The 24,038-nt window shown below is 34.4% G+C and overlaps 3 protein-coding genes across 4 annotated transcripts; 1 reads left to right on the plus strand and 2 right to left on the minus strand.

The window, feature by feature from the left end:
* The first annotated feature begins 1,544 nt into the window (after positions 1-1,544).
* Positions 1,545-5,598, plus strand: LOC140833870 (cyclin-dependent kinase C-1-like). Its single transcript, XM_073198351.1, has 12 exons — positions 1,545-1,841; positions 2,186-2,267; positions 2,393-2,483; positions 2,574-2,603; positions 2,799-2,908; positions 3,032-3,104; positions 3,190-3,310; positions 3,411-3,528; positions 4,240-4,379; positions 4,463-4,520; positions 4,672-4,742; positions 4,841-5,598. Exons 1-12 carry the CDS (start codon positions 1,732-1,734, stop codon positions 5,391-5,393), a joined length of 1,557 nt encoding a protein of 518 aa, XP_073054452.1. The 5' UTR covers positions 1,545-1,731; the 3' UTR covers positions 5,394-5,598.
* Positions 5,599-14,304: 8,706 nt separating this feature from the next.
* LOC140808884 (uncharacterized) lies at positions 14,305-15,982 on the minus strand. Its single transcript, XM_073166218.1, has 3 exons — positions 15,194-15,982; positions 14,523-15,065; positions 14,305-14,400 (listed from the first exon to the last, which is right to left on the minus strand). The coding sequence occupies exons 1-3, from the start codon at positions 15,980-15,982 to the stop codon at positions 14,305-14,307; spliced, it is 1,428 nt and encodes a 475-aa protein (XP_073022319.1).
* A 540-nt stretch (positions 15,983-16,522) lies between these two features.
* On the minus strand, positions 16,523-20,667 carry LOC140833874 (transcription factor GAMYB-like). Of its 2 annotated transcripts, none has more exons than XM_073198365.1 (4): positions 20,013-20,667; positions 18,487-18,835; positions 16,998-17,954; positions 16,523-16,837 (listed from the first exon to the last, which is right to left on the minus strand). In XM_073198365.1, the coding sequence occupies exons 2-4, from the start codon at positions 18,832-18,834 to the stop codon at positions 16,763-16,765; spliced, it is 1,380 nt and encodes a 459-aa protein (XP_073054466.1). In that variant the 5' UTR covers position 18,835; positions 20,013-20,667; the 3' UTR covers positions 16,523-16,762. The 2 variants fall into 2 exon arrangements, with proteins under 2 accessions (XP_073054466.1, XP_073054459.1); XM_073198358.1 differs by having other exon boundaries at positions 16,988-17,954; positions 20,013-20,666.
* Positions 20,668-24,038: the final 3,371 nt, after the last annotated feature.

Raw genomic sequence — 24,038 nt, forward strand, 5'->3', positions numbered from 1 at the left:
TATAAAAGTATAGATGATATTTTATTATTATTATTATTATTATTATTATTATTATTATTATTATTATTATTATTATTATTATTTAAATAAAAGAATATATTGGTATACGAATTGATAAATCAATAAATTGATACACAAACTATTATAAATATCTTAATCGGTACATGATTCATTTACTCTGGATCTAAATTAATTTAGGTCCATTTATTCTTCTTAAATTCAATTTGGAACAATTTTTTTCAAAGTTCTTTTATTGATTTTTTTAAAAAGATTATATTTATTTAAAATTATAGTATAATAGATAAATAGCATACTATTTATATTAAAATTATTGAATAATGCAAATATAACTCGATAGATACTTATGTACTCATTTATAATATATTTATTTTTTAAAATATTAATAAAATAATATTAATTTTATTTATCAATATTATAGTATTATAGATATATATTAATAAAATTACAACTCATCAAAAAATAAATATATATAAAATATACACTAATATATCAAAAATATAATAAAATAAATATATGTCGCTGAAGCTTAGAAGTATTGTCGTCGGACGATCTAATTAATCATAATCATCGTTTTATTTTTTCGAAATATGATATCGATATGTTAAGAATCTAGATAAATATTCAACATAGGCAAAAATTTGTGTGAGACGGTCTCACGAGTTGTATTTTGTGAGACGGATCTTTTATTTTGGACATTCATGAAAAATATTACTTTTTATGCTAAGAGTATTATTTTTTATTGTGAACATCGATAGAATTGACCCGTTTCATAGATAAAGATTCGTGAGATCGTCTCACAATAGATTTACTCTTCAACGTAACAGTTTTAAATCATAAAAATTCCTAATAAAATTGGTCGCATGTGGCGGCCAAAGCATTAACACGATGACATGTTATTCTCACACTTTGTCTCGATTTATATGATTTTAATGAATGTTTTTTTATGAGCTTGGTTGATATTTTGGGTAATTTTTTAGTTATTTGAATCGTATTTTAATTTGAATATAAGATAATTTTTTTAAGTATTTTATTAATTTTTATAATTATGATATGATAATCATTTAAATATAATCAAATTATAATTATAATATATAATAATTTAAGATTTTTTTTATAACTATGAATTTTTTAATATAAATTAAATTATATATAAAAAAGATTATTCTATATCTGTTGCGTAATTGTATAATTTGTTTATATATAATTTAATTTATATAAAAAAAAATGTCATAATCCATTTGAGGCTTGGAAATCCAATTGATTATTATACGTGATATTGTTAAACCTATCGACCTTGTTTTTAAAGATATATAGCCTCAAGACATACAGCTACGCAAAGTTTCCAGCCGATATATCATATTCAAAGAAAATCAGCTCAGAAAAAGAATTATTTAAATTTTAGAATAATAATGATTGTAAATATATATATATATATATGTATATATATATGTTTATTTATTTTTTATTAAAAAGGTTATTTTCACCAAATGAAATATGCAAAAAATATTTCCGAACATTTACATGTCGACTCCATTTTAGAAAATGAAGAAATAGAAAGTATTCGAAAACCCTTCTTGCTACTCAATTTCGTTATCGGTCCTCTTTTATTCCCAAAGAATTCGGATTCGATTACATCTGCTGAGTTTGATCGAAATCAGACTTTACTAGTCTTGTAAGGAATTAATTGACCGTTATTAGAAGTGGAATATCATGGCAATAGCAGCGCCTGAGCAGCTGAATGTAAGTGAAGTCCCGGCGTGGGGTTCCAGAAGTGTTGACTGCTTCGAGAAATTGGAGCAGATTGGTGAAGGAACTTATGGGTATACTCATCTATTCTCTCCTTTTGCAATCGCAATTGTAGTGATTTCTTTGGGTACTAGTATTGACATCTTTGCAAGCTACCGATTGTATCAGAGCCGAGTAAACGATTAATTTCATAATTCCATTGTGTGTAATACTCTTTTTATTGTATTTTTCCTGTCAAAGCTTCGATCTTTATCGTGTGGTTTTGGGCTTTTGGCTTTTGAAGTACATAAATTCTCACATTTCCTTGTTAAAATGCGAAAAGTAACTAGCTTGCACAATCCTTTTCTTGGATCCGATGTTTTATGAACTTTTCCTTATGTTGTTCTTTTGTTTAAACCGAGTTAATTTTTACTTGCAGACAAGTTTACATGGCAAAAGAAATTGAAACTGGGGAAATTGTTGCTTTAAAGAAAATTCGAATGGACAATGAAAGAGAAGGGGTATAATATTTAATTTTAGTCTGTTGACACTTACTGTTACTGGTTCTACACTAGCAATGGAAGGTCACCCCCATTACCGACTGTTCTTTTTATGGCTTTTGATTTAAAATCATCTCTGGTAACAGTTTCCCATAACGGCGATTCGTGAAATTAAAATATTGAAGAAGCTTCACCATGAAAATGTCATTAAATTGAAAGAGATCGTAACATCTGCTGGTAATCTTTCAAGTTTATGATAGCTTTAATTTAAATTCTCTATCCACTGAATTTAGATTATGTTATCTGAACTTTGTAACTGTTTTACAGGTCCTGAGAAGGATGAGCAAGGGGCATCAGGTAAATTGTTGATTTTCTTTGTGCTTGATGTGTATGCCTTCTGTTCATATGCATGCTCACAGCATCAAATCAACAATATTGTTCGTCCATAATAAAGTAACAAGAATAATTTGATATCTGAAGACGTTGATTAGGCTGTGCAACAAATTTAAGGTAGATAGTTTCACACTTTTTGCATTTCGATTGCCGCTACAGATGGTAACAAGTACAAAGGTGGAATTTACATGGTCTTTGAGTACATGGACCATGATTTGACTGGTCTTGCTGATCGTCCTGGGATGAGATTTTCAGTTCCACAAATTAAGGTAGCATAGAGCGTCGTAGTATGCAAGACCATTTAATTTAGTCGCATATCAGGTGCTTCTGATGGAATTTGGAAAAGAAGAGTGACAATCAAAATATTGATTTGCATTTTGCTCTCCTTTTAGTGCTACATGCGACAGCTTTTGACAGGGCTTCACTACTGTCATGTAAATCAAGTGCTTCACCGTGATATTAAAGGTTCTAATTCAAAATAAGTACTTAACTTAAATTTCTTTCATCATTTACGGTGCTGAAATTAGGTGTCTTATATCTTGATTTGCAGGTTCAAATCTTCTGATAGACAACGAAGGGAACTTGAAGCTGGCAGATTTTGGTCTAGCTCGGTCGTTTTCAAGTGATCAGAATGCCAATCTTACAAATCGTGTAATTACATTGTGGTATAGGTAAGCTTTGTGGGTGCCTGCCTCCATGTAGTGTCCAAACTTGGTTAATTTTTGAATCGTTTGATCTCACCTTGCTGGTGATATCGACGACATATTTTAGGCCTCCGGAGTTGCTACTTGGAACGACTAAGTATGGGCCTGCTGTTGATATGTGGTCGGTTGGTTGCATTTTTGCTGAACTTTTAAATGGAAAACCGATATTTCCCGGGAAGGATGAGGTTGGTCACTTCCACTGTTAGTTGATACTCTAAAATTTGTTGCGAATATGTGTCCTTTAGTATAACTAAGCCCTGGAAAATCCCAGACTTCGTAAAACAATGTGGCACTCCCTTTGAGATACACAGTATTTAGAATCAACTTAATGCAAATAGCGCTAGAGGATAGCAACAAGTGAAAACTCCCTCAGTTCATAAATATAGATGTCAAGTTTGCACCAAGCCACCAAGTCATTTTGTTTGTTTTTCTCCAGAATTTATAGCTGCTTCTTTTTTTTGGGCAGGTGGGTATGGCTGGTATAACAAGATGAAAATACCAACAATAATCAGATGTTTTAGATACAAAAAATTTGCATATTTTATAAGTGGGGCTATTGTTTGAGAAATTAGATCTTTGTTTCTGGATAAGTGTGCATCATTAGAAGGTTAGTTACAACCTTATTTTAATGAAGAGATTTCCTCGGAATTAAATTGCCAAAATAGTTTTATTGAATTTTTTACTTTTTAACATTTCTTGGGGTTTGCCGATAATGCTGAAGGGCACTTTCAGTTCTCTAATTACAGGAACAGCTACAACAGGATGAATTTAACACTTGCGAATATGTCATAAAAACTAGGACCTCATCAATTCACCCTCTGCATATTTTGTAATGTTTAATTTAATATCAAGTATTTGTGACTGTCCACTGTATTTGTCGTTGTTTACTCTTGAAGCCAGAGCAATTAAATAAAATCTTTGACATCTGCGGTACTCCTAATGAGGAAATTTGGCCTGGAGTCACAAAGATTCCTTGGTATAACAACTTCAAGCCAACAAAGCTTGTGAAGAGACGTCTTAGAGAGCATTTCAAGCAGTACGTTATAAATTTTGTTGTCCATTGAGGTTTTCTTTCAATTTTTCCATCTGAGTCTGAATTATGAATTTTTGATCTTCTAGCTTTGATCGGCATGCTTTGGATTTACTTGATCGGATGCTTACTCTCGACCCATCTCAGGTATATCACCTTCATTTTTTTGAAATATTGTGCGTACTCCGTTCTGTCTTGATACTTGTCTTGTACGAGCACTCTCACAGTCTCACATAAGCATGCTTCAAGAGATCAGAGTGCTCATGTTTTTGCCCAACTGCTGTAACCATGTATGCAGAGAATATCAGCAAAGGATGCTCTTGATGCTGAGTATTTCTGGACAGACCCCTTACCCTGTGATCCTAAGAGGTTCCCATCTGTCAACATGTCATTTATCCACTCTTACCTGTTTTCATCCGCACCCTTATTCTCACAACACCTTTATTAAAACTAAATCATGTCATCAGCTTGCCCAAATACGAATCTTCACACGAGTTCCAGACAAAGAAAAAGCGCCAGCAGCAGCGACAACATGAAGAAAATTCCAAGCGACAGAAACTACAGCATCAGCAGCAGTACTCTCGCCTTCCACCAATCCAACAGTCTGGTCATGGACACCCTCAGATGCGCTCAGGTCCGAATCCTCCATTGAATACCTCCCAAACTCAGGTAGCCGGGGCACCTAACCATCATCATGGGAAGTCACGTGGACCTTCAGCTGGGCCACGGAGATATCCACCCAACAACGGAAATCCTTCTGGAGGATATAATCAATCGAATCGTGGCCAAGGTGGCAGTGGTTACAACAATGGTTCATATCCACCTCAAGGTCGTGCTCCTCCATATGGGCCTAGTGGCATGCCCGGTGGTGGCCCTAGAGGAGCCGGAGGTAGCAGCTATAGTTCTGGAGGGCCTAATTATCCTCACGGTACTAGTCAGTATGGTGCTTCTGGAGCTGGTCGTGGCTCGAATATGATATCTGGGAGTCGTAATCAACAGTATAACTGGCAGCAGCAATGAACTTTACTAGTCTGCTTTGTGTATCATTGCATCCCCTTTGCGTTAATACTGGAAAATTTCACGATTAGACTGAGCTAGTCTGGCTGTTGTGTATTTGTCGAATGCATTGTACTGTTGCGCTGCCTGGAAGGAGTGTTTTGCTGATGCACAGACATACATATGTAAGACACTAATTATTGTATGATGTAAAATTACAAATTATTGTTGTATTGTGGGAAATTTAATGGTTCACCCTACAACTTTGTGTCTTTTCTTTTGAAGCATTCTGAAGAACTCACAGATTTGTTTTCTCGTATTCGAAATGAAACCAAACATTATTTATTGTCCTTATGTTCATTATTTTCCTCAAAAATATATTACCATACTGGTTCACATCATCTCGCGTAGACATTATTCGCAATCTGACTTGTTCTGTTGGTGCTGTGAAATGGCTACACGTCAAAAAATGATGGGAATATTTCACCTTACATGTCGGGGGACAATATTCCCATGTGTAGATCCAAGGTCCAGATTTAACAACAAGTATAAGAAGTCCACTATTTTTTTTTTTAAATCACAAATGTAGCTAAATTTGGACCATCTAAATCCTGTGAGGACAATGTTCTCACATATAGGATCGAACGAACCGTCAAAATGTTACTTGTTACGCTATTTGAACAAGGTCATAATTGCACACTTGTAAATCAGTTTAATATTCAATAACTGCTACTATTTATTCACAATAATTAATTAGTTAGCTGTAATAAGTAATTTTCCATTTTATTGCGAGCATAATATTAATGTACGATAAAGTTGTCTATCCACGATGGCGGTACTGGTGTTCATGCATGGATAAAAAGGTAGAGTTAAAGCTATCATAAGGTATTATTTTAAAAGTTGACGTGTCGTCACATTAGTGTTGGGAAAGCTCATAACTGCAGAATTCATCATGCTAAATCATCAAGAATTTGACTGGAAAACTTAAGCGAAACGTACTTGAAGCCAAATTTCTGAATTCTTTAGAATGTGCATTGATTTTCCAGATCTACACGCTTTTTATTTGAGAGAAATATTTATTTTTTCTTCTAAACTATTTTCTTAATGGGGAAGAAAATATAGAGTATGATAATGCTAGATCTGAGGACTATGACTCATATATATAGATAATATTTATCATTATCTTTTGATATTTCTGTCTATACAACCTATTAGATACATTAAAGCCTAATAACTCGAAATCCTTAGTTGATCACTTTATTTTTTAGTTTAACTTAATAGACAACCTACAATACATAATTATTCACATAGCTCGTATAAATAAAACTGACCCAACAATTAGCACTGTCAATATTAACATTACATATTTGACCATGTACTTTTTATTTTTGGTGATCTAATTATTATTTTTATCAATATTGTTGAAATGGTATAATACACGGTTTTGGATCTTTGTCAGATCGTCGTTGTATTATTTCATCGGATAAAAAAACTAAAATTGTATTAAAAAATAAATAAATAACAAAGATAACATACTAAAATTAAAATTTGACAATATATATAATCAAAGTCACAATGAGGTAAATATACAGTGCAAAAAATACAGTTTTCACCTATACAAATTAAAAATTTCCAAGCACAACAACTCACACATTATTTGACATATTCGTTATCACTGTTATATAACCATAGATTTTAATTACTCATATGGCTAGTAAATTATTTGAATGGTATAATTATTTTGATAAAATTTAGCAAAATGAGATAAAATATAAACGAGTAAGTCTCTTGAGAGACACTCTCCCAATTCTTTATCTGTGAGACGGGTCAACCCTACCGATATTCACAATATAAAGTAATACTCTTAGCATAAAAAGTAAAATTTTTTCATGGATGACCCAAATAAGAGATCCGTCTCACAAAATACGACCCGTAAGACCGTCTCACAAAAGTTTTTACCAATATAAACAATGCGATATGAATAAGAAGAAGGGTGGTATTTATTACATAAGAAGTTGAAAAAAAAACCTATAGACTTCACATACTATTTTCAACATTGATCACGTGAATTTATTTTATTTTATTTTATTTTTGAAGAATTTATCATTTTATTTTCGTTTCAAATATTCATCATTTGGTGACGATCAAGTTTATTTGAGGATTTTATTTAAATGGATATATACATTGACACTAGATTTTGATGGCTATGGTTATTGTTTATTAGTCACACACTTCAAATATGAATAATTATGAACTTTATCCTCAAACTAAATATAATGTGAAAAAAAAAAACATAAATATAAAAATCAACACAGTAGAATTTGAAAAATAATATTTAAAATTATATTTCCTCGTCTCAAATATATATGTGTTTATTTGTTTTTTCATATTAGTTGTTGAAAATCTTACAAACAAATTTTCAGTTTTTGGAAAGAGTTTGTAAGTTATTTTAAAAAATGTTTGTTTACCCCATTGTATAAATATCAAGCAGGTTAATTTCAAATCTTATCATTGTAATTATTATAATTAATAAAATAATTGTAATATTATTATCATAACATTACTATTATTAATATATAATTATAATAATTATTTTAATAAATATTATTATAATTATTGTGATTAATATTCTTATAATTATTAGAACTAATAATAATAAATATAATTATATATGTAATAATATAATTATTATAATTAATTTCCTTAAATAATTTTTATTATTATAATAATAATTATTACTATTGTAATATAGTGATTAATAATACCTAAGTAATATTAATAATAATACTAGTAAATAATATTGTTGGTTAATATTAATATATTTATAACTGTAATTATAAATACTTAATAGTGAAATCTTATATTATAAATCAGAAGAAGAAGAATAATAATAATAAAAAATATATTATTATTATTATTATCGTCATCATTATTTTAACTATAAATAATATTTTTAATATATCATATGTTAAAATTAATATCATATTATTTTGATGACAGTGTTATACCATTTTTGTAATGATTATATACACAAATCTTATAATATCAAACACATCAACATCTTTGAAATTCATTATCATATTTTATCCAAAGATTCATAATTTATTTTAAAATAACACTTTACAACTTATAAGCTCCTAAAACAGATTATAAACTATGAAATATTAGTTATAAATTGTTTTTAATAAGTTTATGTCGGCAAGAATGCATATGGCAGACATGCAATAAATGCATGTCTGTCAATGCGTAAAACTTTGAATTGCTCGTGCAGAAAAGATTGAATTTTGAAAGTTGACAAATACGGTTTCACACGAGAAACGCGTAAAGGACGCGTCGAGGGAGCTCTATTATAGAGCTCCCTCGACGCGTCCTTTACGCGTTTCTCGTGTGAAACCGTATTTGTCAACTTTCAAAATTCAATCTTTTCTGCACGAAATAGAGCTCCCTCCCCTCATTTCAATTTATCCCATTCTGAGTTCCTCTCTCAGTATACACATATTTGAGTGTGTTCTATAATATTTGTGAGGTGTTTTGTTCTCATGTATTAAGAGAGTTTGTGTTCTCTTTGGAAACACAGTGAGTGAGTTGTACACCAGTAAAATATTATAGTGGAAATCTTTTCATCTTGCCCGTGGTTTTTACCCTAATAATTTTTAGGGGTTTTCCACGTAAATCTCGGTGTCCAGTTTATTCTTTATTTTCGGTTTTTTACTATCTCAAATTCCGCACGTGGGACCAACAAGTGGTATCAGAGCCTTGGTTTAAAATTTCTTAAAATTCTGAGTATGCTCTGTGGTTGCAGCCTAGACTGATCTTCCACATCAGAAAAGATTTTTTTTAGATTTTTTATTTAAGGCGGGATTATTTTGTCCGGTCTACTAAAATTGTTGTAGACATAATGACGGGAAGGTACGAGATAGCAAAATTCAACGGAAGCAATTTTATGCTATGGAAAATAAAGGTACAAGCAGTTTTAAGAAATGAGAATTGCTTGGCGGCTATTGGAGATAGACCGGTGGAGATTACGGATGAAGGAAATGTGGCCAGTACTTCAGGCGGTGGTAAAATATTATTCAGCGAAGCGGCAACTGTTGCAGAAGGCAGACACAAATTTTGTGACACATGGATTATGGATTCAGGAGCGACGTGGCACATGACGTCTCGGAGAGAATGGTTTGATCATTATGAACCAGTCTCAGGAGGATCTGTATTCATGGGAAATGATCATACCTTGGAAATCGCTGGGGTCGGTACTATCAAAATTAAAATGTTTGATGGCACTATTCGCACCATACAGGAGGTACGACATGTGAAAGGACTGACGAAAAATCTTTTGTCCTTGGGGCAATTGGATGACATCGGGTGCAAAACTCGGATTGAGAACGGGATCATGAAAATTGTGAAGGGAGCGCTCGTGGTTATGAAGGCGGAAAAAGTTGCTGCAAATCTGTATGTACTTTTGGGAGAAACACACAAAGAGACAGAACTAGCTGTTGCATCAATTGGTTCAGGAGAAGAATTAACAGTGTTATGGCATAGAAAGCTCGGGCATATTTTAGAACGGGGGTTGAAAATTCTCTCAGAACGGAAGCTGCTGCCGGGACTTACAAAAGTTTCACTACCCTTTTATGAGCACTGTGTTACCAGTAAACAACACAGATTAAAGTTTGGCACTTCTACTGCCAGGAGCAAAAGCATATTAGAGCTGATTCATTCGGATGTTTGGCAAGCACCGGTTGTATCCCTAGGAGGAGCGAGATACTTTGTCTCGTTCATTGATGATTTCTCTAGGAGATGTTGGGTGTATCCAATCAAGAAAAAATCAGATGTTTTCCAGATCTTCAAAGATTTCAAAGCGCGGGTTGAACTTGATTCTGAAAAGAAAATCAAGTGTCTGAGGACTGACAAAGGAGGAGAATATACCAGTGACGAGTTTGATGCATTTTGTCTACATGAGGGCATCAAAAGACAGTTCACGACGGCTTACACACCTCAACAGAATGGAGTGGCGGAGCGGATGAACAGGACCTTGTTGGACAGAACAAGAGCTATGTTGAGGACTGCGGGTCTAGAAAAGTCATTTTGGGCGGAAGCAGTCAAAACCGCTTGTTACATTATCAATCGTTCTCCTTCAGTGGCGATTGATCTGAAGACTCCAATGGAGATGTGGACCGGGAAGCCGACAGATTATTCTCATTTGCATACATTTGGAAGTCCGGTGTACGTTCTGTACAATGAGCAAGAAAGATCAAAGTTGGATTCGAAATCCAGAAAATGTATCTTCTTGGGTTATGCTGATGGAGTAAAGGGGTTTCGCTTGTGGGATCCTACTGTTCACAAGCTTGTCATCAGCAGGGATGTTATCTTCGAGGAAGATAAAGTAAAGGGAGACAAAGGCACACAGAATTCAGAAACTACTACATTTCAGGTGGAGAATAAGACAGACGAAGGTCAAGTTTCTTGTGAAGCAGTACCAGAGCACGAAGAACAAGAACATGTTGAGTCTGAGGTTTCCAATGTGAGGCAGTCAACTCGAGACAGAAGACCACCAGGTTGGCTTTCAGATTATGTCACTGAAAACAACATTGCATATTGTCTATTATCAGAGGATGGTGAGCCATCCAGTTTCCACGAGGCTACTCAAAGTTCGGATGTATCCTTATGGATGATAGCAATGCAAGAAGAGTTGGAGGCATTAGACAGAAATAAAACTTGGGATCTTGTTACACTACCACGAGGGAGAAAAGCCATTGGAAACAGATGGGTCTATAAGATCAAGTGTGATGGCAATAACCAAGTGGAGCGGTATCGTGCTAGATTGGTGGTAAAAGGGTATGCTCAGAAAGAAGGTATTGACTTCAATGAGATATTTTCTCCAGTGGTTCGGCTTACAACAGTCAGAGTGGTGTTGGCATTGTGTGCGGTGTTTGACCTACATCTAGAACAGCTAGATGTGAAAACGGCGTTTCTTCATGGAGATCTTGAAGAAGAAATCTATATGCTCCAGCCAGAAGGTTTTGCGGAAAAAGGCAAAGAGAACTTGGTTTGCAGGTTGAACAAATCTCTGTACGGTCTCAAACAGGCGCCGAGGTGTTGGTACAAAAGATTTGATTCCTATATCATGAGCCTTGAATACAACAGATTGAGTGCAGATCCTTGTACGTATTTCAAGAGGTCTGGTGATGATTATATCATTTTGCTGTTGTATGTGGACGACATGTTGGTAGCAGGCCCCAACAAAGATCAGGTCCAAGGATTGAAGGCACAGTTGGCTAGGGAATTTGATATGAAGGACTTGGGACCAGCAAACAAGATTCTAGGGATACAAGTTCACCGAGACAGAAGTAACAGAAAGATTTGGCTTTCCCAGAAAAATTATTTGAAGAAAGTCTTGCAACGCTTCAACATGCAAGATAGTAAGCCAATCTCGACCCCTCTTCCTGTTAACTTCAAGTTATCCTCCGAGATGTGTCCTAGCAGTGAAGCAGAGAGGATGGAGATGTCTCGAGTACCATATGCATCAGCAGTGGGAGTTTGATGTTCGCCATGATATGTACAAGACCGGACATTGCTCAAGCAGTGGGAGCAGTTAGTCGGTATATGGCGAATCCTGGACGAGAGCATTGGAGCACTGTTAAGAGGATCCTTAGATACATTAAGGGTACCTCGAATGCTGCATTATGTTATGGAGGATCGGATTTTACACTCAGGGGCTATGTCGATTCAGATTATGCAGGTGATCCTGATAAGAGGAAATCTACTACTGGTTATGTGTTTACACTTGCAGGAGGAGCAGTAAGCTGAGTTTCAAAACTGCAGACAGTTGTGGCGTTATCTACAACAGAGGCAGAATACATGGCAGCTACTCAAGCTTGCAAGAAGGCAATATGGATTAAAAGGTTATTGGAGGAGATCGGGCACAAACAAGAGAATGTTTCTTTGTTTTGTGACAGTCAGAGTGCCTTGCACATCGCAAGGAATCCAGCCTTTCATTCCAGGACGAAACACATTGGAGTACAATTTCATTTTGTGCGAGAAGTAGTAGAAGAAGGAAGCGTGGATATGCAGAAGATTCATACGAAAGACAGCATAGCTGATTTTCTGACCAAACCAGTGAACACTGATAAGTTTGAGTTGTGTAGATCTTCCAGTGGTCTAGCGGAGACGTAAGCAGTAGGGATGGCGAGATTGAAAGGATGTGTGAAGATGAAGGAAGTGTGAAGATGTGTTTGATTCTCAATCAAATCTCCAAGTGGGAGAAATGTCGGCAAGAATGCATATGGCAGACATGCAATAAATGCATGTCTGTCAATGCGTAAAACTTTGAATTGCTCGTGCAGAAAAGATTGAATTTTGAAAGTTGACAAATACGGTTTCACACGAGAAACGCGTAAAGGACGCGTCGAGGGAGCTCTATAAATAGAGCTCCCTCCCCTCATTTCAATTTATCCCATTCTGAGTTCCTCTCTCAGTATACACATATTTGAGTGTGTTCTATAATATTTGTGAGGTGTTTTGTTCTCCTGTATTAAGAGAGTTTGTGTTCTCTTTGGAAACACAGTGAGTGAGTTGTACACCAGTAAAATATTATAGTGGAAATCTTTTCATCTTGCCCGTGGTTTTTACCCTAATAATTTTTAGGGGTTTTCCACGTAAATCTCGGTGTCCAGTTTATTCTTTATTTTCGGTTTTTTACTATCTCAAATTTCGCACGTGGGACCAACAGTTTAGGCAAACACCATATTAATTAATCGAGGTATATTAGTAAAAAGAAGAAGAAAAAACAACTAAAATTAGAAAATTGACTGTATATTTGATACAATTGGGAAAAAAAATACAAACAATATATTTGAGAAATAGTTCTAATATGCATTCATGTAAGAAGGGTAATTGTCTTTTATAGAAAATATTGTTCGTACAAATGCAGTAAAACCTCTATAAATCAATAATTTTGAGATCATGAAATTTATTAATCTATAAAGATATTAATTAATCGATAAATTGATAATTTATTATTTTAAAAAATATTTTTTGATTAGGCGAACATAAAAATTAATGTGTTGTATTATTGTTACTAGACATATTGTCTGGTCATCTCCTTGAATTAACGTAAAATTAAAATTTATTATACATATTTACAAAATAAGAAAGTGATATTTCATCGATGCAATAATTGTATCACTACGAGTATATATGCTTGGATCATAGTGCTTGGTTGTTATATAATTTAAAAGATTGAGGTTGTATCGTTATCATTAATTATATTTTTTGGTAAAACAACAAACAATATATTATATAAATAAATTGTTTATAATAAATTAATAATAAGAATATAATATCAACAATAGGGAATTAATTTTTTAAAAAAATAACAATACAATCATGTTTTATTAAATTACTTTAATAATGGTTGTAATTTTTTTTAAAATAATTTATTTATGATATTTACGGTACAATAAACTTATATAAGAATAATCTGAAAAATTATTACCTTATTAATTTATCGAGAAATTGGCCTTCAGTCTTCAGCCGTCGATTTTTTTGTGTTCAGTCCCTAAGTACTTTTTTAGTACCACATTTTCACATGAAGTGTACTACACTTCCACATGAAGTGTACCACATTTTGTATGACATAGTACCACAATTTTGTGGGTAGGGAGGGAGTAAACCCAAAGAAATGTTTTGATTGGGGATTTTTCACCAGCTTCCCCTTAATTTATCGAGTTATTAGTTTAACAAACTGCCCAAGTCGAGATTCAGGAAAAAAATATTCATTAATTAGAGATGTTATTAATTTACCGATTATTAATTTATAGATGAGTTAGTGTACTTCTTAATTAAAGTTGAAACCAATATTATTATTATTTTTCTAAAAAAAAGAAGTTAAAATCAATATTTAATTCGAACAAGAAATCTTACATAGATAGTAACTAAACTAAGCAATAATCTCGTCAATCCCACACTCCCGGAATTTGATATCTGCCTTGGAATCATCTAACCCTAGGATATCACAGCACTCGCTTCTATCCACCTGTGCAGGAAAATTAAATGAATAACAAATACTTGCATGAACTTAATTACGTTGAATGGTAAGATCACATGCATACGTACGTATATATTTATATATGTATGTATATGCACAAGTATACGTACCCGAAGACGTTTCTTTGCTGGCGAAAACACTTGGATCTTAAATATATAATCCGCAGAATGATTCCCAGTTGACGAACAAGCCGGCAATCCCCGAGGCGTGGCTCGCAGATAATTCGTAATAAATTCATCACCCGAAAAAGTCCTGTAAATGGACTCAAAGAAGAAAACATGAGGAGCTACACAAGGATCGCTCGATCTTGGCCTTGTGTTGAACATGAAAAATGGAGGCTTGGGACCTTTGGCTGATGGCCGAAACGTCTCGATTGGCAGTTGCAGGTAGCTTCGAGGGAAAATTCTTTCATAGATATGTGCCGAGTAGCCCCAAGAAACGGAGATAGACCAGTTGCTCCGGCGGTGGTAGCATATGGTTTGCTGCAGCAAGCGGGATTGGTCCGCATCAGCTGCCTTCATGAGGTGGTGCGTGGATTCGAAACGATCCTTGGACGGGAAGATGGGATCCATTGCATCGAAGTGGTGGAAGATCATTAGGGGTGCTTTTGGGTGTGCTGACAGATATCCGGAGAAGTCGCCCCGTAAATCCACCTGCAATCAAAAGTACGTAAGACTCGAGAATGTCAGATATTTGAAACCATAAAAATTGCATATTCAATAGAGATTAATTAACACCATAGTGTTTTTCAGATAACTTGGAACTAAATGCATGCATGTACCTGATGCATCCCTTTATGAGGAGTGAGATTGACTCCAATATCAGCAATACAAGTCATCGTTATCAAATCAGCTGAGCTACTCCCTGCGTACCTAATCAAACACCCATCCATGTCTCTAACCAAAGCTCTGGCCAAAGGAAAACTCAGCACAATCCCACCACCTCCAAAAGCCTGATCAAACGAGAACCAATAATTCGCCACAACACTTTCTGAATGCCACCCAAGATAATAATACTTCGTATGATCATATTCTGCAAGAACATCAACGATATTATCCACAAAAAAGATTGAATCGTCGTCTCCCATCACAATCCACCTCATGTTCTCGTGTTCCTCCCTGAAAAGCTCAAGAATCCCATGTACCATCCTAGGCATGAGCTCAAAACGAGGTTTCGTGTATCGAAATAGTTCAGAGAGGTTATCGACTATTCGATAAGGTGGGGAAGTTTGAGGCCATGGGAGAATATTAGGGGTCGGGGGCCTGTCTAAATAGACGTAGCCTCTTGTCTTGTTCGGTCTCCACCAAGAATCTATGTATCCTCTTCTGTGAGGCCATGTTTTCAAGGATCCCATTACCCCGAAAACTATGTGGCTGAGATTGGTCGGAGAGTAGTGCTGCTCGTTCGAGGTTGTGGAAAGGGGTGAAGAAGGTGATGCCCATTTGATCAAGAAGAGATGAGGGTTTTGTGTGTTGAAAAGAGAAATGAGGATTAGATAAAGAATCAGGAGGGAAACCAGTAGGGTTTTGGTGATGGTGAATAAATCACTGCTTAGCGTTGAAGAAGCCATTGATGATATTTGAATTGTCCGTGAATCAATGAGATTGGAATTTGGATGTAAATATATTTTAATGTGAATGGAAGTTGCCTTGCTTAATTTCTGAATTGATAATTCGTGTGACGCATCACATGCTGTTCATTTTCTTTCCCCATAAACTGAGACTTTTCATGCAGCAAGTTCGATTTAACTTGTTTTAAAGTCTTCTCGTGCAAGAAACATGATTTTCGTACTTGGAATGGCAAAACTAATATCATCTTAGACGTATATACGCAGCTCAAAAAAAAAATCTTCAAATGAAGCGATTAAAAGGAAGAAAACATAAAATTTATCTTTTTTCAACTAAGGGATACAATCGCGCCCCTTAACATGGAAGCTTTTATCAACTGCAAATGCAATATTATGTATAAAACCAGAGAAACTGTTGATTCCATTGAGTGACAAAGAATCACTAGTATATATACTGCTCACGTGAAACAAATAATTAAAGTGTAAAGATACGCAAACTCCAAACAACACAGAATTGTTCTGAATTACTAAGTCATGACTTCCCGAATATCACGATATCAGTAACTAAGGAAAGCAGAAAAACTGTCAAAAGGCATGTACAAGATGAGTGCATTCCAAGCACAAGAATTGTACACGTGAACCTTAATTACTCAGGTCGAGAGCTGATGAATCATTGCCAAGAAGCATCCCAATTGTATGTTTTAAGCAAGGAATGGTCCTTTATGTGGTTTTTATGAAGACCAAATGCATTTGAGGCGAGTAAGAAATCTGGCCTCGACAAAATCAAATCGCTTGTTCTCTGTCTGTAGGAATCGTGTGACATTGACGCCAGGTAGGACGCTTCTCTATCTTTGTATCCTTCAAATAAAAGAGCAATTGTTTTAGCACAGCTTAAAACCAAAATCTTTAAAAAGAAGAGAAATTGAAATGAAAACAGAATGTTTCCACAAGGAAATAAAAACTAATGTGAAGCAAAAGAAGTCTATTTGAAAAGTAAAGCATTGAGACCTGGCACGACCTCGATAGATTCCAATTCATCCCATGAACTCCCATTGATGGGGGTACTTTCAGTGAACATCGCAGGAGAAGAATGGCCTAAAGGAGAAACAGAATCACCATATGGTTCCCATCCCATCTTTTGGAGATCCTGAGATGAAGCATCCACTATATAATCGTCCATGCCAGAAGAATCTGAAGTCTGCTGGTGGTTGTTCTTCTTTGAGGTTTTCATAGCTCGTGATTCATACAGTACTGCATCCAGAAGACCACTGTTTCGCGGTAACAGATTACATGCCGGAGTGCATGATTCATTTGGAGGGGTTTGAATTAATGTGTCAACAGACTCAAGAGAAGGCAATGGGGTAGAGGGTGAGCTCCAACTACCCATTTCATTTTGGAGTGAAGGGAGCTCCAGCTTCGTTGCCCAAGCAGGCTCCGAAGAAGAAGGTTTGCCATTTAATATGGCATGGCTGCCAAGAAGTGCACTTGCGGATGATCCATTATAAGAATTTGAATTGTAATCATATGCAGAGGAGAATTGAAAAGAATGGGCAGTTGGCAAATAACCATCATAGTGATGTTGACTAACGTCTGGGGTGATGTTACTAACAACGGGATTTAAACCATGAAGCAAACATTCGGACCCTTGAGGATGTTTGGATTGATGAGATGATGAGAAACAAGACTCGTTTGGGAAAGAAAAGTATCGATCTTGTGCTAGCTGGCTGTCAACAGAATACACCTGCTGATTGAGGTCAAAACCATTGCATTCTAGAATCTCCAAGTTGTTAAATGGCAATAAGTCAAAATACGGTGCTTCCATAGATGAGAATGTATTACTGTCATCATTTTGTTGGTTCTCATTAAATGATTGCATATGCAAATCAGGTGGATAGATTGGTAACCCGGCTCGTTGCCTTCTTTTGATTCTTGTGTTCCAGTAGTTCTTGATCTCATTATCTGTGCGTCCAGGTAACTAAACAGAAAAGGAATGCGACAGGGCGAACGAGAACAAGAAAATCAGTAAAATAGCACCGAAGCTCTTCAAATATAATGGAGCCATCATACTCTACTCATTTAACGGTAAACGTTAGCATATCTATTGTATCACATATAAAGGTAGAGTATCTGTATGACTAGAATGAAAATACCATAGATAAATGGATGACAGGGCAACGTCACACTATAGCTCATCCAGAAGCACCGATTTATAATATATTTCGCTATTCAATGTAAACCATTAGCATATATGACACATCACACGTAGAGAGTAAGATATCTACATAAGTAGAACGAAAAGACCACGCACAAATAGAAAACAGGGTGCCATAACATAAACAGACATCAAATTAACATAGCAGCTCCTTTCTATATCCTTAACACTAAAATAATTAAGTAGAAGTATATGAAATACTACAAGTAATAAGTAGGACATCCAATCAGCGACAGATAAACCACCGGTAAATATTTCGTACTAAGTGAAAACATTACAGAGAACTAATGCATACCTCAGCTGCCATTTTAGCCCACTTATTTCCCATTTTGGCATGAAGTTCAATTATAAGGTTCTCTTCCTCTAAAGTAAATGCACCTTTTTTCAAATCAGGTCTAAGGTGATTTGCCCACCTCAAACGGCAACTTTTTCCACAGCGGGCAAGCCCCGCATGTCTCTGAATTGCATTCCAGTTCCCCTCTCCGTGCTTGGTAACATATTCAACCAAAATTGCGTCCTCAGCAGCAGTCCAGGGACCCTTTTTCAGTGAAACATTTCCTCCCACGTTTCCTCCATCATTTGCATCCTCTAATGGTGAATTTTCACCATTCATTGGCATCATGTCCTCAGTGTCACTTGTCATACTAATCACCAAATGTGAAAATATCAATAATAGTATGCAAGGCAGCAATTCATAAAGAAAGCTCAAATTCTTAAAGATAACATTATGCAACTGTTATAAACACGATGGGGAGAATAACAAAATCAAACAAGATTATATTAAAGACCATGAGAAAACTTTACTCCAGTAAAATGTAACACAGGCAAACATGTTAACAAGATACGAAATAGAAAGCAACAATTTCTAGTTATTTGACAGTATATAATGTACCAAGAAATGTAGTAAACTCATAAAAATAGCTAATGCATCACTCTTTAAATAATTAAGTCTAAAGAAGGGGGGAAAACAATAGTTTTCATGTATCATCATCCAAACTAATCCTTGGAAGTGAAACTCACTATAATGTGGTGTCAAACAAAAGGTGCTACCGGAATCAGAACAGATGCACCAGCCATAGAAACTTATCACCACAAACAGGTTAGGCAACAAAAAATCAAAGCATATTTTGTGTGTGAGACTACCAGTACATACATCATGAATGACGATTTAACTAGATAAATAAAAAAACCATCACTTTTAATCCTCAATTACACAGCATTACATAAATTTCACCAAGAATGATGCTTTACTGCTGAACTGCACCGTAACCATAAAACATGCACAATAATTTTGCAAAATAACTTGTACGCTTAAGAATATTAGAGATCACGTTTACAGTTAATTAGTTAGAACAGTTAGCTAGTTAGACAACCAATTAAATTACATGCTCTTGTAATCATAAAACATAAAAGAAAAACCCAGTATTTTATTTATTTTTCTCAGAGTTGATGAATGAATAATTTTCTTCTATACTGATATTCTCCTTAATAAAGAAAACAATAGCCTCCACCCTGCACAGTAAACTTGCATACCAAAAGACGAAGTCTCTCGACAAAACAAGGATCATCTACCAAAATGACATCGAACGATGAAGGAAAAAGATTGGACTACTCAAAATAAGCATATTAATACAGATCAGCCATGCCCAAGATCTATATCATAAAATTACAGTTCTCGAGAAATTGTTCAACTGCGGTACATAAACAAACCAATATGCACAACAAAAAGTATAATGTATTCAAAGCATGCAAGACTAATTACGGAAATCGAAAGAAGCAACCACGTAGATAACAATAACAAGTCTCGTTCATGTTCGTTACCTTGATAGCAGAACTCTGTTGAAGGAAATGCAACGCGCTTCCTTGCGACGAAATCCGTGAGTACAGGTTTTCAAAAATAATTTCTTAAATCAGGGGGAAAAAGGTACAAAAGAAGATAAATGTCTCAAACCTAAATCTGAGCCTGAATTAACTCTCTCTCACACACACAGAGAGCTGAAAATCTAGAAGGGCAAACAAATCAGAAGGATGTGAGAAAACAAAAACATCTTCGATCAATCTTTCTCGGTTCTAGATTTAGATTACCCATAACGAAGGAGAAACGAACTCCAGGAACAGGGGAAGACAACAATATAAACTTATCCAAAAATGTAGTCACTGATACTTAAACAAGCCAGTCAATCGGAAACAAAACCAAACTAGAAGATCACAAGGCGAAAGAAGAGAGATGAGAAGATTCGAGCATTAATCAAGAACCCAGTTGTAGATTCATCAGCAAAATCCAAAAAAACACACAGAAACTCAACAATTCCAGCTTGATCCGCCATTAGTGCATTGTTCCTGCTCTCTCCAGGTAACCTCGCGTGCCGTGTGTGAGAGGGAAAAGAAGAAAGCGAAAGCCAACTCTCTGAAAACTCGGAAACTTATACGAAGGCACGCAGAATATAGTCCGAGGAGAGTGGGAAGCTGGAGATTTAATTCTAATTTGCCTTTATCCAAGATTAGATATTTAATAGGCACAATTAATGAATTATTATTGTTAAATTCCATACAAAACTAATAATATTTGCCATTTCTAGTCAGTTTTATTAGTCGTCTTGTATGTATAATATTTTAATAGTATGTTTTTTGTGAGACGATTTTAAGAATCTTTATCTGTGAGATATTCACAATAAAAAGTAATACTCTTTAGCATAAAAAATAATATTTTGTATGGATGACCCAAATAAGATAGTCTTATAATAAAATACGATCTGTGAGACCGTCTCACATAATTTTTTGGCCATACTTTTATTTTATGTCACATAACAATTTTGTAAGATAAATTTCTTATCTGATCTAATTTTTTGAATTTTAAAAATAAATTGAATCAATTTATTTTATGAGTGAGTCTCATGTGAGACCGTCTCACGGATTATAATCTGTGAGACGGGTCAACCCTACCCATATTCACAATAAAAAGTAATACTCTTAGCATAAAAAGTGATACTTTTTCATGAGTGACCCAAATAAGAGATCTGTCTCACAAATAATACCCGTGAGACCGTCTCACACAAGTTTTTGCCTTATTTTATATGAAATTGGGAGAGGGGCCTTGTTGTTTCAAGAAATTGTCTTCCTATGTTAATGCATGTACGTAGGCTTGTAAATTTTGGATGTACCTTTTACCCACGTACTTGTAGTCTAATTCTACTACGGGGGGCCGTCCAACTGAACTAACTATCAGTCAAGTACTTCAATTATTTACTTTTTTGTCTTTTTTATTTTAATTTATTTTCTAAATTTTTACTTTATATTTTTCATTTAAAAATGAATGATTGGATCGACTTACTTTTCAAGAGATCGATATAATGTCAAAAAGAATGCAAGAGATTACTTACAATTCATAATTTTGGTGTACTGAGGTAGATTGACAATTATTATTTTGTTAGAATATTGAATATGAAGTGAAAACTTCACTCATTCTAGAGACGTATGATGAGACTCATAACTTTATATCGATACCCAACTTACGTATACGTAATACATAATTTGTCATGATTTTCGTAACGTCTCAAATTCGACGGCTGTTCTCGACATACCAAGACAAGTACCAACATTTACGTTCAATTTTCAAAGATCATATTTTTTTATTCCGGTTTTACATTATCGTTCAAAGTGGATATATTCACTGTAATTGTGGTGATTGGTTGGGCCCATGATATTCTAGTTTAGCACTTAATTTACTTACAAAGCAATGCCTAGTTTGAAACTATTTACATCGATAATTGCTTCATATGTATCTTAACTGGAATGAATTGTGCCTGGTTCTTTGAAGGTATCAAAATCTTTTTAATTAGCCTCAATTTTGCCAATACTTATTTGGGTCATCCATGAAAAAATATTACTTTTTATGCTAAGAGTATTACATTTTATTGTGAATATCGGTAAGGTTGACCCGTCTCACAGATAAAGATTCGTGAGACCGTCTCACAAAAGATCTACTCATCTTGGATTATATGTACCTCACTAAAAGATAAATTCATTTGAAATTTTTCTTATGGACGATTTTTTTTGTGTGTGTGTTATTTTAGTATGTTTCATCGCCAAGGGATGAATCTCGGGTGGTTTTTTAAGATTGTGATTATTGAGGTTCAATTTTGAAATCAAACTGATATTATCATGTTAACGATGGGGTTAACCAATTATTTGTGATTGATACCTAAATTAAGTTTTTTAAAAAACCGAATTTGATTAAATTGATATTTGTTATTGATATAATTGTATCGTAATTGCTTTAAATTGTGATCGATACCTAAATTAAGTTAGTGATGCTCACAAGTTTTGTTTATAATTCTCAAACCGAATTTGATCTAATTGATACCAATTATTGCCATTTTTGGTACCAAAATTGTGGTTCATTTCAAACCAGTGACGATGTTATTGTATGTATTTGTTGTATGATCGAGTCATCAAGATTGAATTTTTAAGTGAATGGAAAAAATTAATAAGAACATACTATAATAAATTTGCACTAAAATTTATTTATAATAATACCAAAATCCTGGAGGTTTTGTACTCATTTTCAAGAATTGATACCCAAAAAACTAGATGATGCTATAATCTATATGAATTTTACCATTACCACACAAATAATTAACAACTCAATTCAATTTTGATCATCCTAAAAATTAGGTACTCATTTTCAATGAAGAATTGGATTTCCAAATCCAACTTAGTATATTTATGTATTTAAATTAAATATATAAAGTGATTTATAAAGGCTTCAAAGCCTAGGCAAAAACTTATGTAAGATGGTCTCAGAGGTCGTATTTTGTTAGACGAATATCTTATTTGGGGCATCCATGAAAAAATATTACTTTTTTATGCTAAGAATATTATTTTTATTGTGAATATTGGGAGGATTGACCCGTCTCACAAATAAAGATTCGTAAGACCGTTTCACAAGAGACATACTCCAAAGTCTATTGGAAATTTGACATAAAAAAAGCAATTAGAAACTATATCATGAAATAAGATTACACAATTAAGTTTGATTTCTTTTCACTGTGGTTAAAATTGAATTTTCAAAGCAAATTTTGTCGAGAGCAAGTAACCGTCCCTGCTTGAAAAGTGATCGACACGTGATGTTCAGATTGTTATACGATTTAAAATATTTGAGTTGCGCTATTACCACAATCTATAGCTTTTTCTAAAACGACAATCACTCGTTCTTATAAAAGAAAGTACATGAATAGAAGAGATCGAACAATTGTGTGGGGGGGGGGGGGGAGGAAATGTCTTGAAATGTTTGATTTCAAAGTAGAAAAATGAAGAGAAGAAGATGAAAGAGATAGTACAAGGGTATTAAGGGGTTTCCAAATATTGAAAAGGTTAATTTGGTACATGTACAGGGTATAGGGATCTGAAACAAATTAATACTAAATGTCAGGGACTGAACACAAAGTTCAGTTTTGATTAGGGATTTTTTGTAAATTACCTTTATTTAAATTAAAGTATTTGACAATGTATTGGGCCAAAACAAGGCCCACTAACGATCTATCGGCTGGATGAATCTGGAGCGCTTGAGTAAATTTCAAGATTGGACTCATAATCATAAGGCCGTGTGCAGATCAGTGTTTAGTCCACAAAAGCCCGATGAGCCCAAATCCGAGGGAAGGTAAAAGTTCTCTAAAGTTCATTTTTAAAATTTTGTATTATTAATAATAATGTTATTTATTCCTAATACCAATTTTATTGTTTGAAAAAATTTATTTTGAAAATAAATTAGATGGATTGTCATAGTTTGATAAATTCCTTCATTTTGCTATTTTTTTTAATGATCATATTGTTATCACCCAATGAATT

The sequence above is a fragment of the Primulina eburnea genome, chromosome 1 (genome assembly GCF_022965805.1).
Source record: "Primulina eburnea isolate SZY01 chromosome 1, ASM2296580v1, whole genome shotgun sequence".
In the NCBI taxonomy this organism is placed as follows: Eukaryota; Viridiplantae; Streptophyta; class Magnoliopsida; order Lamiales; family Gesneriaceae; genus Primulina; species Primulina eburnea.